The following is a 13,086-nucleotide window of genomic DNA, read 5'->3' on the forward strand; positions in this document are numbered from 1 at the left end:
TGCATGGCCCTTTGACTCATGTTAAGCCTGGGGTCTACTAAGACCCCTAGATCCTTTTCATCCTTTTCTTTCCTGTTTAATTTTTGCCCAACAGCATATGCCTGAACACTGGAAAATGTCCCTTCTTGCCCATAAGGTTGATGACTCCAGTCATCCAAAGGGCAAGTATCTGAGGAGGATGGGATTCTGAGCATATGCAGATTTGCATACATCTGGGTATGGCTGGGGTTGTAGATCAGACCACCGATTCACTCATTCTCAGCATAAGAATATGGGAAGAGCCCCAGAATAAACTTCATTTATTCTTGAGATTTTGCAACAACTAAAAAGCCCAATAACTTTTGTGTCCGGATTCTGTGTGTGTCCTTGGAGAAATAGATTGGCGGCTACAAATGTCATTCATTCATTAAGGCTGCGCCATCTCTCCAGGCTTTGGGAATAGAGAGATGTCCTTTTTACTCTCAGGATCAAGGTGTGTGATTTGCTGCCTGCTTATATTATGACCTCTCTTCCCGTTCTCCCTCCAGCCTTCCTGTAGGCCTAACCACAGCCTCCTTTTCCATTGTAGCCAGCTGTTATAACAATTTAAGCTCTCAAATATATAAAATAAATGTTTATAAATGTACCAGGCAAACATATACATACCCGTGTTTCTCCGAAAATAAGACACCGTCTTATATTTATTTTTCCTCCAAAAAAACCCACTATGGCTTATTTTCAGGGGGTGTCTTATTTTTTTATTATTATTAAGTATAACAAGTTACAGGTAGGTAGCCGTGTTGGTCTGAGTCGAAGCAAAATAAAAAAATTCCTTCAGTAGCACCTTAAAGACCAACTAAGTTTATATTTTGGTATGAGCTGAAGTGTGCATGCACACGAAAGCTCATACCAAAATATAAACTTAGTTGGTCTTTAAGGTGCTACTGAAGTATAACAAGGTTAAACTGTCTATCAGTTTGGCTTATTTGGGGGGTATGGCTTATATTCCTTGAATGCTTAAAAATCCTGCTATGGCTTATTTTATGGCTTCGTATTATTTTCAGAGAAACAGGGTATATAAACCACATGTCTGAAACAGGACAGGAAAACCATCCTAAAACCATTTTCACTCTTTCAGTGATCTCAAATATTCCTCTGCAGTTTGGATGGAAATAGGAAAACCCTCCCCATTGTCTCTTTGTTCACAAATCCTGTCTTAAGGGTGTGTCTGTGTATGAATAGGGTGAGCCTGTGACCTGGATTCAGGAATTAAGTGTTTATCATCACAAAAGAGTGGCCAAATAGCCCAGGTCAGTGTTTTTCAACCTTTTTTGGGCAAAGGCACACTTGTTTCATGAAAAAAATCACGAGGCACACCACCATTAGAAAATGTTAAAAAAAATTAACTCTGTGCCTATATTGACTATATATCAGGGGTTCCCAACAAAATTTTCTCGAGGACCCCTCATCGAGCCGCTATTGTGACAAGGACCCCCATTAATTCCTAATCCTAAAATTAAAAAGTGAGAGCCAAATTAAGAGTCTTTTTATATTTTATATTTATACGTTTTTTACAGTTACAACAGAGTACTCCATCAGTATACAGTTAGTTTTAATTTTCAGTTCTTAATGAGATGAGTTAAATCTGTCCTTTGAGTCCATTATTTCTGAAATATTAGGTTCCAAACTGGAAACCAACGGTCCATTTTTAACTACGCGAACTGTAGCTTCCGCGAAAAACAACGCTTTGTTTACAAACACTACTGTTTTGCAAAGAGGCAGCGCGCGCCAGGGAGGAGGGAGGGGAATGGAGAAGACAGGGTACCTGCACAGTAGCGCAGAAATGAAGCCGACGCGCGCAAAGCATCTTGGGGAGGTGAGCGTTTAGAATGCGCACGCTGCCTCTTTGCAAAACAGTAGTGTTTGTAAAGCGCCACCTAACGGCATACAGCAGAACTACTGCCTCTATCTAATTCTAGTTTTGCGCTAGACTCTGCTCATGCAGGAAGCGGCCAAAACAAAAAATATGTTATCATACGAAATATATTTAATATATTTTTTATTCTAATAGCATCTTGCGGACCCCTCTGGCATAGCTCGCGGTCCCCTGGGGGTCCGCGGACCACCTGTTGGGAACCACTGCTATATATAAAATAATTCTCCCACGGCACACCAGGCAACATCTCGCGGCACACTAGTGTGCCGCGGTACAGTGGTTGAAAAACACTGGCCCAGGTAATGCAATCATTGATCCATCATCAGGTATCCTGGCAGACAAGAGAAAAACAACACACTCACATTTCTGCTGTAGACCACCCCTTCTATGATGTATGTATGATGTATTTGGGGGTGGTCTGTCTATATAAGGGCTTGCACACCATCGTTTGGGGTCCCTCATGCCTCCTGTGTGTGGTTGTGAGCACCCTGTTGCAACAGTTTAAAAAGATCAGGCCTAGAATCACATTAGCATTATTTGCTGCTGCATGGCCTTTTGACTCGTGTCAAGCTTGGGGTCTACTAAGACCCCTAGATCCTTTTCATCCTCCTCTTTTATGTATAATTTATGCCCAATATGATATGCCTGAACACTGGAAAATATCCCTTCTTCCCCATAAGGATGATCCAATGGGAAATCAAATGGCAAGTATCTGAGGAGGATGGGATTCTGAGCATATGCAGAGTTGCATACATCTGGGTATGGCTGGGGTTGTAGATCAGACCACCGATTCACTCATTCTCAGCATAAGAATATGAGAAGAGCCCCAGAATAAACTTCATTTATTCTTGAGATTTTGCAACAACAACCAAAAAAAGCCCAACAACTTTTGTGTCCAGATTCTGTGTGCGGATGAATTTTCATGAGGACAGACACACACACACACACACACGCACACGCACACACCCTGATCTGAAAATGTGGAGAGCTTGAAAAAATGAGAACCCGAAATTGACATGGTGGGATGCAACTAGGTTTTACTCTATGTAGACCCATTGCATAGCAGGGGGTTGGGCTAGATGAACCTTTGAGTCCCTTCTAACTCTACAATTCTATGATTCTTTGACATGAATAGATCTATGTCAATCATGGTCACGGATTTCAATGGGTCTACTCTGTGTAGGACCAGCATTGGATACTACCCAAAGGTTTGGCCGCAGGACCTGCTATGCCCATTCTGCGCCTTCCAACTAAGCATAATTCAAAAAATGGACTCTGGCCCACAAAAACTTGTCACACACAGTGAGCTTCATGGCTGTGTGGGGATTTGAACCCTGGGACTCAGCTACATAGGCAAATAAACAGTGCTTTATAACACTGCAACACCAAATGGTGCTGTGGAGTTCCGCTTTTGCCAACCCGATTTCTCATACAAAGTTTACAATGCGTTTAACTGAAACGCTTCTTTGATGTGTCTAGATCCGGCCCTCATCCAACACTAACCATTACACCACACTGGATCTCAGAATGTATGTGTGTGTGTGTACATATGCTTTTTTTTTACATAACTTACTTTTATATGACTCTGGCTTGATGCCTCGACATTGTAAATACCAGTTAATCCGGGTCTGTTATCCAGTCCCATTATAAGAGGATGGCAGTGTTGAACCCTTTGCGATATTGATCCCAAAGCAAGGAGATATTTTCCTGTCCCTTCTTTTTCAAGCTAGTAATTTCTTTAAAATAAAAATAAAAAATGGTTTTTCAGATTAAAATTTTACAATCACATATCCAACATGAAAACAAGATTCCAGAGAATCTCCTGGACTTTCCTCCTCCCCTTTGTGGGTCCTACTATTAATCATTTCCTCCTGCATCTTTTATGATAATTCAGATCTTTTACTTCTCCATTATGTCCAAAATTCACCATTAAACTACAAGCCAGTATTTCCAATGCAGATTTTATTGCCATTCTTTTATATTTCCTGGCCACCTCATGAGAAGAGAAGAATCCTTGGAAAAGACCCTGATGTTGGGAAAGATTGAGGGCACTAGGAGAAGGGGACGTCAGAAGACAAGATGGTTGGACAGTGTTCTCGAAGCTACGAACATGAGTTTGACCAAACTGCGGGAGGCAGTGCAAGACAGGAGTGCCTGGCGTGCTATGGTCCATGGGGCCACGAAGAGTCGGACACGACTAAACGACTAAACAACAACAACAAATTATATTTCCTCTGTGCTTGTATTCTCCTGGTCTTGTCTCCCGCCCTAAATTGCAAGGGAGATGCTAACTCTCCTGAGCCAGGGAAAGTCTTGGGATGAGGTGTGTATGGTCCACACTCAGCACTAACCCTTATCCAGTGTCAGATTTAAAGGTAAAGGTAAAGGACCCCTGACAGTTAAGTCCAGTCGTGAACAACTCTGGGGTTGCGGCGCTCATCTCGCTTTACTGGCCGAGGGAGCCGACATTTGTCCGCAGACAGTTTTTCCGGGTCATGTGGCCAGCATAACTAATAACGCAAGGGGGGGGGGGAAGGCTACATTTTAACAGCAGTACAGTAATACATTCACAGTTTGGAGCGGCGTTTGACAGCTTGTAACAAAATATCAAGGTTAACGAATACTGGGCTTAGAAAGGTACATGGCAGGAAACCTTTGTTAAAAGTAGAACCAAACAATTAATTATTCATGATGGCACAGTTTTATACAGGTATAATTAATAAAGGGCAATATATAATTGTTCGAGGCAAGGTTACATTTCGCGCTGTCATAATCTGATACAAATGATACAACATGAGGAATAGGGACGTGTGCTGGAGGTGGTATGGAACAAAGACATAATAACACTTAATGAAAGAAAGTTTACAGTTCTAAGCATGATACTGTGTTCACAATTTCAAGTAATGTACTAGTAGTTGACAGACCCTTAAAGTCAGCGAAATTGCATGTATGTGAGACCAGATACGGGAGGTTGTGTCTTGAGGAATAACTAGGTTTATGCTACAACAAGGGGGCAGGTTGGTTTATAACAGAGAATAGTTTTATTAAGGTTTGGATCGAAAAAAGGTTTAGGGTTAGCTGGACCTTGACCAGGAGAAACACAAGGGAAGGCGCTTCAGGCAGGGATTAGGGAGGGTGGCTGTTGCGAAAGGTGGGTGATCGTTATCTTGTTCGGCTTCCTGTCTAGAAGCACTATTATGCATGTTTTTCCAGGTGGGTGTGGGACAGGGATTCAGTAATAGCTTATGCAAAAATAGGTGGGTAGCCTATTTCTCCCAGGAGATAGCCTCGGGAGGCAGGGGACTGTCTGGGTCAGCAGGGGATTAATCCACTTGATACGGGCGGAATAACCTTCTTCTGACTTCTGTACCTCAAACGGAAGAAAATGGCTTCTCTCTAGCTAAAGGACTGTCACCCTCTCTGTGGATCTGTGGTTCCGTAGTGCACGATGCGCAAATTCCCCTTCCTTCCCCTGGCTCCACAACAATAAGATGAAAAAACAAATAAAGCAAAACCTACATACAGCAACAGTGTTTTATTTTGTGTTGTGTAGGCTCCTATTTATTATGTGCAAATGGCTTTAGATACCTTTTACATAGGTCACAATCTACTGGTAGATCGATCCTAGTTCTTCCCTAGCCCCTTAGCGATCTCCCCCCCCCCAAAAAAAACCCAACAACTTTGCCTTCCTAAAAAAAAAGAGCAACAATTTTGGCTTTGCCAAAAAAGCTCTTTGGTCTATCCAACGCCAATGGATAGATCACTGCCAGTTTATTTTTAATACCTAAATCCGACCCTGCTTGGGATGAGGTGTGTATGGTCCACGCTCGCCAGTAACCCTTATCCTTTTTACAGGTAGGTAGCCGTGTTGGTCTGAGTCAAGCAAAATAAAAAAATTCCTTCAGTAGCACCTTAAAGACCAACTAAGTTTATATTTTGGTATGAGCTTTCGTGTGCATGCACACTTCTTCAGATACACACTTTTCCTTTTGCGAGGGTTTTGTTTTACTGAATGGAACTTCCGCCCACGCTGCTCTTGCGTTTGCAAAGTTGGGTCCGAGACGCGTGTTGGCTCGCTGGAGGGGCGTCACCACATGCAAATACGCCCCGGCGAGGATTCCTCTACTTGCCCCTCCTCCAAACGAGAGGGATTGATGCCGGTGGGCGGGTCATAGGATTTTCTCCCTCCTGCCTGGCGGTGGAGCGGGTGATTTTAGATTTGTTCTCGGAGGCGGCACGTGGCTCCTGCGCCCGTTCCAGACCAGGTAAGCCTCGGAGGAAATTGGGGGGTGGAGGGCGGAGAAGCGCATTCAAGAGGGTGGATCTTCCTTTTAAAAAAATGTTTTTTACAGATAACCTTTGTATTTAAAAATAATCAGTTTTATGGGATTCCCCGAATCCCCAGGCTCATGGTTTCCTATATATATCTCTAATTATATTCATCGAAAATTGTTTATATCCACTTTTAATCTTACAAAATTACAAATCCTGCTAACGTCTTTAAGTGTTAACAGTGATCTTTAAGGTGATCTTTAAGGTATTCTATAAACTTTTCCCGTTCCTTAAATTTCTTATCATCTTGGTGTCTGATCTTCCCGGTCAGTTTTGCCATTTCGGCATAGTCCACCATCTTGATTATCAATTCTTCTTTGGTTGGAATTTCTCTTATTTCCACCCCTGGGCAAAAAGCACCCTCTTTAGCTGTCGCATACATAAAGAGTCTTTTCAGGTCCTTTGGTATTTCTTCAGTGGGTGGGTCTTTACAATGGAGCAGGATCTGGGAAGGGCAGCCGGCAGGAGTTCGTTTGCACTTGGGCTCTCAGATAGAACTCTGCACATGCCCAAAACACCCTCTTCGCAAAGAGGTGGGTTCTGTGGAATGGCACCCCTGCAAGGTAGACTAGTATGAGTGAAGATCGAACACACACACCGCCTTTAAAAAAAAATTTATTGACCCTGACAGGGGTGCTAACTTGAATAAAATGCCAGCTAACTTGAATAAAACCCAACTCTGCCCCTCCATCTCTCTCCCCCTTTTCTTCCTAATGTCTCAACAAATTAAACTTATCTTTAAAAATGTTACTTGGGGGGGGGGGGAAAGACAGAGATATTGCACATACTTTTGTAAACCAAGAAAATCTTTAATAAAAATACATTTAAAAAAAGGGGGGGTCTAACTACGTATAAAGAAGCTGAACTGAAGTACTTAATGCTGCAACATTTTGTTGCAGTACCCTGCTTGTCCTTGCCTCTGGCCCACTCACAGATCTAGTATGAGAACTCCAGGTATAGGGTGGTATATAAATTCAATAAATGATGATGATGATGCGGCGCATGCACACCATTTGAATGGCAATTCAATTTTTTTTTGGGGGGGGAGGCTCCCTCAAACATTCTATGGGGCGGCGAAGCCCCATCAACCCCTGGATGTTGGCCCTTAATATGGACACTGAGCCAGAGAGATTTGTGATAGCTGCTCACTATTAAACTGGGAGGTCAGTTTCTCCAAGTGAACCAGGAACAGGAGACACAAGTCTTAATGGCATGGCATGGCTTTCCACTTCCTGCACCCAGATAGGGGAGGGGGTCATGAGTCTGTGGGCAGCAGGGTTGGGAAATGCTAAGCTAGATGGATCAATAGGGGGTCTGACTAGGTATAAAGCAGCTAAACTGAAGCACTTAATGCTGCAACATTTTGTCGCAGTACCCCGCTTGTCCTTGCCTCTGCCCACTCACAGATCTAGTATATTTGCCCCTTCCCCTTGCTCCTCTCTTTCGTGGTTCATCTCTTCAGGCGGCTGAGACTTCATTGAAGGGGAGATGGCAGCAAACATGGAAAATTTGCCCGAAAACCTTCTGTTGGATATCTTCATCATGGTTCCAGCATGTGACCTCATTTGCAATTGCCGGCTGGTCTGCTCTCAGTGGCGGGACTTGGTAGACCTGCCGGTTCTGTGGAAGCGCAAGTTCCGGAAAAGGGACCACGACTCTTCTCCAAAGCCATTGGCTTTCTACATTTTCTCCCACCTAGAGAAGAACTTAATCAAGAACCCTGATGGCCAAGGTATGTCCCCGTTTATTTGGGAGAATAAAACACTCCTGGACAGAAATCTGAATCACAAAGCCTTTAGGAACATAGGAAGGTGTCTTACACTGAGTCACATTATTGGTTCATCTAGCACAGTAAGGGGGGGGATATATCGTCCAAAACTGGTTTGAAGTTCAGATGGTGGTAATTTTTTCATAATCTTTGAGCTGGTGATATATCACGAATCACAGTGTGTGTAAGGGCCAGGCGATATCTGGTTTTCAACATCACGATAACTCACCAACTAAGCACTGCAATGTTATCAGCAGCTAAACCTCACAATATCACCGGCTAAACATTGCAATCTTGTCACCAGTTAAATATTGCAATCTACCACAGTATCTGAAATAACGATGGAAATATGCAGAGGCGATCAGGACAATGTCCTGGCAACTGCTACTACTTAGGGGTCGAAAATGGATAAATGACAATATTCTCAATCATCACACACTCAGTTTCATCAGCACGCAAGCCAAAATGCATCCCAACAGGACTTTGGGCTTGGCTACCAAATGGTGGTATTCAGGATGATCCAAAATTTGGTGGTGAGTCATAGTGAATACAAATAATCTGGGACTAACAGATCACCAACTGGCCTGGTAGGAGGTAGAAGAAGAAGCAGCAGTGGCAGAAACAGCTTGCCATGACCGCGGTACGTGTTGGCAGTAGCAGCGACAATCTGCAATTATCCAGTTATCGCCCAGCCCATCTATCTATCTCTATATATCTATATCTATCTTCGACAAACACACATTGTACCATATTTATATAAATAATTGCATATTCTAAATAGCCAAGCAACTTGTTTTTTCCAAAACTAGAAAACTAGAGGTTGCTGAACTACAACTCCCATCCATCGCAGCAAGCAAGAGAAATGGCCCAGCATGATGGAAATTGTAGTTTAGCAACATGTGGGGTGCCAAAGTTTCCCTACACCTACCTGTTACTCAGAGGAGACCTGTTGGAATTAATGGACCCAAGGTAATAATGTCAGTTAACTTCAGGGTGTCTAATATTTAATCATGCAAACTAAGGGTGATAATTTAACTACGGTCATTTCTGGACTGCCTGTTTTTTGACCGTTCATCCTGATTGTTTGCCCCACATTTAAGGAAACTGGCTATTTATTGAGCAAATTCATTTGTGGGGAGGTCGTATGGCATTGCGTCAATAAGTCTGATTTTGTTGAGATGTGGGCTTCTTGCACACAATCACCAAACCAGCCTAAATCTGAGAACCTGAACTTGCCATTATGCAACTGAGTCCCTCTTGGAAACAGTGACAGTATGAAGGTGGCCTAAGTCATTCTTGTTTTCTTTCTAACCCATGGGCTGCTTCCATGCACTCAAAGCCTCTCCCTTCATTTTCTGTTTCCCTACCACATGTGCTGCGTCAGATGGCCTGGACACCTGGCAGACACCTGGCAGACACCCAAATCCAGACACCCAAATCCAGACACCTGCCGAGGGCCACTGGGAAACTGAGGAACTGTCCAAAGAAGACTCAATAACAGTCAGTGGGATAATCAAACCTTTTGAATTCGGCATTCTTGGGGAGAGAGGTGAAGATGCTCCTGTTCAGCTCTACAAATGCTTCGCTGCACGTAACGGGTGAGGAACCAATCATTGTCTGAACTCAAATCCACTTAAAGATAAGGAAAGGGAGTTTTCATTTGTGCTGGTGCGGGTTCTTGTGCTTCACACTGTATTCTGCATATGGCAAGCCCCACCCACCCCTCAATAAATATAACTCATTAAAATGCAATGGTCAGAAAAAGGAGGAGCAATTTGCATCACCAAATCCTATCAAATGAGCTGGGTTGTTGTTGTTGTTTTTTGTATGGTGTTGTGGGGAGTGGTGAGAGCCAGGCCCTTCGTGGCTTTCCCTAAAAAGGGTTGCTAGCAGGCCATCATTTCTTGCCTCTGCGTAGGAGGGGGCAAACTTTCTTTCCAGGGAGCTGGAAGTGACCCACGATTGCCAGTTGCTGAGCCTCTTAGAACACATGGTCCAGATGCTGTGGGTTAAAGGTCAAGGTCAAGGACCCCTGGATGGTTAAGTCCAGTCAAAGGTGACTATGGGGTTGCAGTGCTCATCTTGCTTTCAGGCCGAGGTGAGCCGGCGTTTGTCCACAGACAGCTTTCTGGGTTATGTGGCCAGCGGGGATTCGAACCGCCAACCTTCTGATCGGCAAGCCCAAGAGACTCAGTGGTTTAGACCACAGCACCACCTGCATCCCCCAATGCTGTGTGGTAGTGATGGTGATTTGGGGGTAGTGATGGTGTTTCCTTAATGTCTTAGGCCCTGCAGCAAGTCTCAGCTCATCACCTTGAAGGACGAGGGCTACTGGGACGAACTGATGGATGAAGCCAGACCCATGATTGTGGTGGATGACTTGTGAGTGCCAAGTGTCCTGTCCTTTTTAAATAATAATAATAATAATAATTTTTATTGATTTTACACATTACAAAACAATACGCACATAACATATTCTCCACCTTCTTTCCACCACCCCCTCCACTGGCCCTCTCCTGCCACGAGAGAGTCCCGTGCAAGTAGACAGCCGAAGGTGGTCCATTTTATAGTTGGATTTGTGCCCTCCTCCCTCTCCCTCGCCCCAGTGCCCCCTTCTGCCACCAGGGAGCTCCAGGATAACAAGGCAGAAAGGAGGAGAGTGTCCACCCAACTATTTATCCAAATGCACTTTTTAAATTTATACTAAAAAAGAAGAAAAAAGAAGAAGAAAGGGAAATGACTAAAAAGAAAAGTTTCCTGTTTCGGAGCTTCTCTCCGCGAGGTAGCGATGTCACTCAAAGATGGCCCCCGCAATTTCTACCCTTCTTACTCCGGCGCTCTTCTGAGACAACCAGAGGATTGGGGGAGTAAAAATGGGGGACTGCTGAGCTATCTTCATGCCCGGGACGCTCGACCCGGGGCTCTAAGGGGCGCAGCATCGCTCTTGCTGCCCTCCCCCCCCCTCGTGAAGACGGGTTGCCTCAGAGCTCAAGGCAAACCCCGCCGGACGGCACTGGCGCTGGACCAGAAGCCCTCCAATTATCATGTCCTCGCTGGGGCATAGGGAGGGTGGACACCCCAAAGTTCTCAGCATCTGTGAGATCCCAAGGATAGATGTGGTCAGTGAGTTGGAGGCAGAGGGGAGGGTCTCCTTGGACCTATGCTTCAGTCCCAGGGCAGTTGTATAGAGGAATGAAGGTGGCCATTGGCCATCACTTCCATGGCAGCACAGAGAGGGCAGTGGTTCTCAAGAGTTTCAGGCAGGGCGCATTCCCAGTCTTAGTTGGAGATGCCAAGGATTGAAGAAGAGAACTTCTGCATGCAAAGCAGATGCTCTAACCACTGAGCTACTGCCCATTAGGGATTGCAGTTTGTCTACACTTATTTAAAGTGGCACCCAGTCCAAATTGGTTACCAGATGTGTTAATCAGGAAAGCACTGGGACCCATCTTTTAGTTTTATTTTGAATGTTAACCAAGACACTTCCTAATATTGAGTCTCTTCACTTCCCTGACCAAAGATACCCAGAAATATAAAAATGCAGGTGCCAAGATCTTTTTTTCTGGGGGGACACAGGGGTACACATACCCACAAACATTTTGTAAATCTAACTGGAGAAGAAACTAAAAAAAATTAGTTTCCTCTCTAGCACGGTGAATCGTCAGCTGTGTAAAATTAAGCAATACATGTTCTTTGTGCTTTTGTCCATTTACTGCATTTATTTTTCCTGATGTGAACTATAAAATGGTGATTTTATTGAGTCAAAAGCGGAGTACCCCTAAACATTTTTTTTTTTTGAAAAAAAGCACTGCCAAGATCTCTCTCAATCACCATGTTGTAGTGACAGAAAGAGTGGTGGTTGGTGTGCCCAGCTGGATCTCAATTTGTCCCTGGCTCATATACATAGTTTCTCTCCCCCCTCCACCTAATACAGATTTTCAAGTGGGCCTGGCTTACGCTATAAACAGAGCGTGAAGCTGCTGTCTGCAGACTCTGAAGTCCTTGAAGAACATCAGTATGAAAACGTTTGTGTGTCATCGTGGTTTCTGGTGAGCTGAGCCTGATTTGAAAATACAAACTTTGTTAAATTAGTGGAGGGTGATCTATGAGGGTGAAAGTGGTCCCAGCCACCTCCGCCTGCTACGACGTGCAGGCCTTCTCGTGTAAATATTTCATAAAAGATATATACCACTGGATTGTAAATGGTAAAGGGGGCCCTGACCATCAGGTCCAGTCGTGTCCGACGCTGGGTTTGCGGCACTCATCTCGCTCTATAGGCGGAGGGAGCCGGCGTTTGTCCGCAGACAGCTTCCGGGTCATGTAGCCAGCATGACAAAGCTGCTTCTGGCGAACCAGAGCAGCACACGGAAACGCCGTTTACCTTCCCGCCGGAGCGGTCCCTATTTATCTACTTGCACTTTGATGTGCTTTCGAACTGCTAGGTGGGCAGGAGCTGGGACCGAGCAACGGGAGCTCACCCCGTTGCAGGGATTCGAACCACCGACCTTCTGATCAGCAAGTCCTAGACTCTGTGGTTTAACCCACAGCGCCACCTGGGTCCCTACCACTAGATTGTAAAAAAACCTCAAAGTGTCTTGCTGACAAGCAGCTCAGCTGGTTGACTACCTGCGAGCTTCCTCCTTTTGCTCGCAGGTAGTTTGCTCCTCAGGCAAGAGGAGAATGGGGTCAAAACTGGTCAGCCTCTGCCTCTCCTTGGCTCCGGCTCCCCCTACTGTTGGCTTCCGCCCCTCCAGCCACTGCTGTGGGAGGAGAGGTTCCATCCTGGAAGGGGTAGTTTCCTCTCTGCAACCTCCCCCAGACCCAGCAGCCCTCTCGCTTTCTCCTCCTCCAGGTTTCGAACACTTTATACAACTACCCTCGAGGTGTCCGTCATATCCTCTTTGAACACAAAGTGCAAAAAGAAGCCTGTCGTCCCAGCCTCCATGAGTTCCTTCTCCAAGAGCAAAGTCCAAGCGAAGACAGGGAGCCACCCTGGGGTGGAATTAGGGTGTTGCAAAGCAGCATCACACTTGACCCACCATCAACAGTAGAAGTGGATGACTACGACCAC

General features: G+C 44.9%; 1 protein-coding gene across 1 annotated transcript; it reads left to right on the forward strand.

The window, feature by feature from the left end:
- The first annotated feature begins 7,691 nt into the window (after positions 1 to 7,691).
- On the forward strand, positions 7,692 to 10,419 carry LOC132592242 (F-box only protein 44-like). The gene is made up of 3 exons (XM_060275219.2): positions 7,692 to 7,979; positions 9,400 to 9,613; positions 10,302 to 10,419. Exons 1-3 carry the CDS (start codon positions 7,736 to 7,738, stop codon positions 10,399 to 10,401), a joined length of 558 nt encoding a protein of 185 aa, XP_060131202.1. The 5' UTR covers positions 7,692 to 7,735; the 3' UTR covers positions 10,402 to 10,419.
- Positions 10,420 to 13,086: the final 2,667 nt, after the last annotated feature.

This window comes from Zootoca vivipara, chromosome 6 (assembly GCF_965207765.1).
Source record: "Zootoca vivipara chromosome 6, rZooViv2.hap1.1, whole genome shotgun sequence".
Taxonomy (NCBI): domain Eukaryota; kingdom Metazoa; phylum Chordata; class Lepidosauria; order Squamata; family Lacertidae; genus Zootoca; species Zootoca vivipara.